This window comes from Eumetopias jubatus, unplaced genomic scaffold, assembly GCF_037043125.1.
Source record: "Eumetopias jubatus isolate StellerSeaLion01/CBP00866 unplaced genomic scaffold, mEumJub1_p1.0 scaffold_13, whole genome shotgun sequence".
NCBI lineage: Eukaryota > Metazoa > Chordata > Mammalia > Carnivora > Otariidae > Eumetopias > Eumetopias jubatus.
Window position 1 is genome coordinate 26,877,534 of NW_028274819.1, and position 6,000 is coordinate 26,883,533.

Consider the following 6,000-nt stretch of genomic DNA (forward strand, 5'->3'; position numbering starts at 1 on the left):
TCACGGTCAGACACAGGAGGGCAGCACAGGAGCGGCAGCGGGGCCGGGCGAGGGTGGGGGTCCGTGCAGGCACCCGGGTGACCACGGCCGTGGAGCTGCCCTGCAGGGCTGCCCTCGCTCACTGGGAGGACGCCTGTGCCAGGGCGGCCTTAGCGGCCACATGACTCATCAAGGCTGTGGGGAGGGCCCGATGGGAACACCAGGTCTCACACCCCTGGCACCCAGGGGCCTGGGCAGGGTGGGCTCTGTGGCTGTAGATCTCCGCCATCAGGGGAGAGCGCCGTTTCCGGGGGAGCCTCCACATGTTGACTCCTGCTCTCTGGGCTCCTTGGAGGGCTCAGCCTGAAGTCTTCGATCCCGGGCCAGAGCTTCCTAACAAAGCCCGGATGTTTTAGAGCAGCTCCTGAGTATCTCAGTGGCTTTCACTGCCCTGGGAGAGAGAGACAGACAGACAGAGACAGACAGATGAGGGGGAGGGAAGGAGGTCGGTCATTGTATTTGTTTTCCAGAGGAGGAAACCAGCCCGAGGAGATCTGAGCTGTGCCATCCAAGAGAAAGATAACACAAGCCACCTATGTAATTTAACATTTCGTAGTAGCCACATAAAAAAGCAAAAAGAAATGGGTGAAATTAATTTTAATAGTATATTCTTTAACCCTTTATATAAGCCCAAATATTACATGCAGTCAGTACAAAAATTAATGATGTATTTTACATTCTTTTTCATACTAAGTTCTGCCAATCCAGTGTGTACCTGACACAGCACATCTCAGTTCAGACCAGTCTTGTTTCACACGCTTGAGAGCTACACCTGACCAGCGGCTGTAGCATCAGTGCAGGTCGAGACGCTTGCCTGTCTGGCTTGACCCCCGTCCCACCCGTGCAGTGTCGGTGGCCTTCCCGCACTCAGGTTCCTGGGTTCCTGTTCAGGCCAGAAGCAAACCGTGCGGCCCCTCTGCAGCTGAACCTTCCCCGGGCCTTTCCCAGAGCGCCGGGCAGCCTGCTGGGAGGCACATGACCCCCGTCCTGCCTGAGGGTTGCCGGGCTGGACAAAACCCATCTACCCAGCCTGCCGGCCACCCAGCTCCCTGAGCAAGCGCAAGGGAGCAGTACTGGTCTGACATCTATGGACTAATATGCATTCAAGTGACCTCAGGGAGCTCCACGGGCCACAGCTGGCTGCACCTTGTCAAAACCAGCTCCTGAAAGGCAGAGGCTGGGAAGGGGAGCTGCAGGTTGCTGCCCACAACCCTGCATCCCATCTTGCTGAGGGGCTTCCCTGAGGCCGTCTCTTAGCCTTCCATCCTGGGAGCCCCTGCCCACCCGCCCACTCCACTCGCAGCCCTGGGCCAGGGGCTCTTGCCCTGGCTCATCCAGGGCTGCCCTGTGGTGCGGTCCTGAACAGCTCGGAGCCCAGCCCCAGCGGGCAGGGGGGTGGAGCGGAAGAACCCAGGCCTGGGGCCCGCCGAGGCACACTTTTGCCTCCTGGAGGGACAGACACACGGAGCACACTGTGTGCTCCAGCAGGGGCTGCGGAAGGCCTGTGGGTGCACCACCTGTCTGTGGGGGAGGGGAGGGATGGAGGTCTCGGGCGCCGACCTTGGGCCTGGACAGACTGGTCAGGCCATCTCCGCACTCCCGTTCCCCGGAGTTGGGCTCCTTCCCTAGACCCTCCGGTGCCTCTTCCAGCCCGGGGCCCTGCTAATAACAGAGCCCAACTATGCCGGCAGGAGCCGTGTTTACTTACACACTTGCCAGCTCCTTGCTGGGGCTGTTCCTTCAGCCAACCAGTGCGAACCGCTTTTCTTTTTCCAGCGGTGAACTTCCCGGCCTCCAGTGTGATGGCAGAGTTCGTAACTTAGACCTCAACAAAACTGTCATTCCCCACTCCTGGGCCACCTCATTTGATATCTGGGACCCCTCTGTTCCCAGAAGCCCCAGGCAGGTCTGGGCCAGGCAGTGAGGTGACCTCTGGAGCACATCCCGACCTCAGCTCTGTGCTTGCCGTCCAAGGGAACAAATCCAGGGGGGAGACAGGGTCTGGCTCTCACCTCCACATTGGAGTCCCAGCACAGACGGGGAAGTTGGAAGCGGCTTCTGAGGGCAGCACCCCCATCCCGGGTCCATATTTAGAATGTAGGTGAGAGAAATGTGCAACGTGCCATCTAGGGGTCTGGTGTGGGAAGCAGGAGACCTGAGTGACTCAAGCCATGCTGCCTTCCCCCACCCCGGGCCTCAGTTTCCCCATCTGTGAATAGTACTTTTCTTTCTGGGCTCACTGGGCTGTCCTGAGGATCGGAGTGGAGCCACCCCATGGAAGGAGGCCTGTCCTACACACAGGTGATCAGCAGAATCTCGGGGCTGACTTCTGGAGACTGCACAGACACAAATAGTAGCCTCAGGGAGTTGGGGGACGTGCACGTGTCCACCTGCGGAAGGACGGAGGGCACAACCAGGCCCAGGGTGGAGAGCGGCACTCTACTGGAGGCAGATAAGGACACAGGCCCTGTGGGTCCGTTTGGTGTTCACGCGGGGTCTCTTCTCGCCACAGATGATGATGCAGTATCTGTACTACGGAGGGACAGAAGCCATGGACATCCCAGCCGCCGACATCCTGGAGGTGAGGTCCCGGCGCCGGGGAGAGGGGTGGGAGCCTGTGTGCCCCGTGCCCAGCTGCTGGCACTCAGGGACAGGGCATCTGGAGAGCCGAGAGGGGAGGTGGCCTCTTCCAGGACCTCCTGATTCCCTGCTGGTCCTTTCTCTTCCTGTGACAGGAAGGGCCTTTCGCCCATCTGCCTCCTGGGCCAGGCCCGGGGGAGGGGGGAAGGGCGGAGGGATGATGGGCCCAGTAGGATCAAAGGCAGCCCAGCCCCTCCCCCCCCACCTCCTCACTGCTTAGAAAGCCGACCCCCTGCGGGTCAGGCGCCTGCCTAGAAGGTCCGGGAGACAAGGAGCGCAGCTCAGGGTTGAAGACCTTCTGAGGTCAGGCATCCCATCCAGTGTCTGTCCCTCATCCTGTGCCTTGCAAAGTGTCCCAGCAAGTCCCCAGGTGACCTGGAACAGAAAGAAATCAGTCCTCAGATTTGACCTGCGAAGGCGGGCAGGGCCCCGAGGATTAGGAGAAACCAGGGCCCGCGGCACGGAGCAGCCTTCTGTTCCCCGACGCCTGGGCCATGGGCCTGCTGCCCGCATCCAAGGCCATGTTCCCTCCCCCGCCCCCCCCCCAGCTGCTCTCGGCTGCCAGCCTGTTCCAGCTGGATGCCCTGCAGAGACACTGCGAGATCCTGTGCTCCCAGACCCTCAGCGTGGAGAGCGCCGTGAACACCTACAAGTACGCCAAGGTGAGCGCCGCCCGCCGCCTCCCGCGGGCTCATTGTGCCGGGGCTGTGCCGGGCCAGGCCGACGGGCCGTGGAAGGGGTGGAGGGGGGCTAGTGATGCCCTCCGTAGCTTGGGCTCCCCGCTGTTCCGCAGAGCAGCCTGCAGCTCCGGAGGGGAGCTTCACAAGCTGGCGGGCCTGGGCCAAAGGGCTGAGCTTCTCCGAGTCACATCACTTCCTTAGGTTCTTACTTGGTTTTTCCCCCCAACCTGTCCTTAATTTTACCCCCTCGGCACAGCCATCTGCTCAGGTGCTCGGGCTCAAAACTTGGAAGTTACATATATATTAATTTGCCCCATCTGGGCCAGCTCCCTCCCTGTGAACACATCAGCAGTCTGTCCACTTTCTTCCATGTCCACTGTGCCCACCCTGTCCCGAGCCACCATCACCTCTCCGGACCATGACATTGACCCGATCTCCCTCTGCTTGGCTGTCACCGTGCAGTTTCCAGGCTCTTTGACAAGCGTTAAGACTATGTCACTCCTCTACTTAAAGTGTCCCTCCCACGAAGCTTCCTCTGTTCGCAGCCTAAATATCACACTGGCCGGCCCCCAGGACCCCTCCCACATCTTCCACGTGGCTTACTTAGCTCCCACTTCCCCCACGGCTCTGGCAATAACTATCCCCTCCCCCAGGAAAGCGCAGGCCTGCCGACTCCACTGGCCTCTCCCATGAGGCACCTGGCACTTTCCTCACAGCACTGACCACCGTCTGCTGTGACCTTACTTGGTTCTCTGGCTTCCCTGTCTCCCCCAAAGTAGAACATCAGCTCTAAGAGCACACTGCAGAGACCTGGCCCCCAGAACTTGGTGCCCAGTGCCTGGCCCGGAGTGGACACTTGATAGTTGTTGAGTTAAAATCATGACTGAGCATCTACCGGGTGAACTGCTCAGGTGCCCGGCTTGGGCTGGGCTCCCTGTCCCAGGCATTGGTAAGGAAGCTTCAAACCAACAAGGGTGTCTGCCGGTCAGTAATGGCAACAGTGGGAAATAGGCCAAGAAAATGATGGGGCCAACACAGTGATGTTCCTGGTGGCACAGCTGGGATTTGAACCCAGAATAGTCCCATCTGGAGGAGAGAATTATGGAAGAAATCCAGATAAGGGGAAGGCTCTTGGCCCCTGGGTGAGATTTGGGGGCAGGGTGGGGAGGTGTGCAGTTTCCGGCGGGGCTGTGCGAAGGCCGTGGCTCTCACACTCCCCCGCCCCCAACAGATCCACAACGCCCCTGAACTGGCCCTGTTCTGTGAAGGCTTCTTCCTCAAGCACATGAAGGCCCTGCTCGAGCAGGACTCCTTCCGGCAGCTCATCTACAGCCGCAACAGCAAGGTGCAGGGCCTGGACCCTCTGCAGGACCTACAGAGCACCCTGGCTGAGCGTGTGCACTCTGTCTACATCACCTCTCGGGTCTAAGGGCGGTGGGGGCGCAGCAGGGCGGCACAGCCTGCGGCCTCTGGGCCGGGGCTCTGGCTCTAGGCATCCCTTGGGGGGAGAGGGGGGCGGGCGGTGTGAAAGGCTGGGAGCAAGTGCTTCCGGGGGCGTCTGAACAAGTACATACCTGGGGCCTGTGGGTGGGTCAGAGCCTCGCTGCGGGGGTGGGGGCACTGGTGAGCCAGGCTCATGGGACTCAGTTTCCCCCTCATTCCGCAGACACCCTCTCCGGTGTCAGTCTGTCCTTGGGTAGGCTGATGTGCTCTGAGCCCCCTGTCCCTGGGCGGCCCCACCGTCAACCCCTCTGCCCCAGGGTGGTTTGCCTGAGTGTTGGGCAGACAAGGCCAAAAGGTGGCCCTCCCCCCACTCCTGACCCCATACTGTTTGCACCTTGAGGGCCACGGTGCACTTACCGTCGTGCGCCCCTTCTCCCCTCCTGGAGGTCTGGGCTTGATCCTGATTCACCCCCGCTTGAAATAGCTTCTGACCATTCATTCCAGGCTCTGACCACCCACAGTCCCCAGGCCTCCCCAAGCTCAGACTGTGCCAGCTGGGGCCCTTGGCGGTATGGGCATCCTGATGGAGGTAGAGAACTTACACCCTGGGCCCCAGGCCACTTCATGCCGAAACTGGTATTTTTCCTCAAGGTCACATCAGAAAGGCTGCCCAAATCCTTGAACTTCTTCCTCAAGGCTATGCCTTTGTGATGTGAGCCTCCAAGGGCCTGAAGATCCCTGCCCAGAGGGTCACTTACAGTCCTATTTTCTTTGGTGTCTAGGCCTACAGAGGCCGTCCTTTGGAGGAGCACACCCCTGCTCTGTTAGTGCGAGAAGGCGATTGTCCCAGCTGACACCCTGGGACTTCCAGGCCGAGCTGGAGGCGGCATGGGAGTGCCCAGGGTCCACGGACGAGTCTGCTGGCCACAGCTTTTGTTCCTGCTGCTTCTAGAGGCCAGTCCTGAAACCCCAAGCCTAGAGTGAGGCAGCCTCCGGGGGCTCGGGAAGCAGATCCCTCCGTGTCGCCCTGGCTGGGTCTCTAGAGCAGGGCACTTCTCGTGGGAACCGCGGGTCCGGGGGTGGAAGGGGTGGGGCATTGGGGGGAGCAGAGGACATGCCGTGGCCCCGACACCTGTCGTATTTACGGACCAGACACTGGGGTGGCATCCGGACAGCTTGTTCTGGGGGTCACCTTCTT

General features: G+C 60.5%; 1 protein-coding gene across 1 annotated transcript in view; it reads left to right on the top strand.

The window, feature by feature from the left end:
• The window catches only part of ABTB2 (ankyrin repeat and BTB domain containing 2), a 168,944-nt gene extending 164,062 nt beyond the window's left edge, over window positions 1-4,882 (top strand). The window contains exons 15-17 of the mRNA XM_028087702.1: window positions 2,552-2,620; window positions 3,228-3,341; window positions 4,591-4,882. Of these exons, the coding sequence (XP_027943503.1) occupies window positions 2,552-2,620; window positions 3,228-3,341; window positions 4,591-4,788 (381 nt within the window). The 3' untranslated portion in view covers window positions 4,789-4,882. The remainder of the gene's footprint in view (window positions 1-2,551; window positions 2,621-3,227; window positions 3,342-4,590) is intronic.
• The last annotated feature ends 1,118 nt before the right edge of the window (window positions 4,883-6,000 follow it).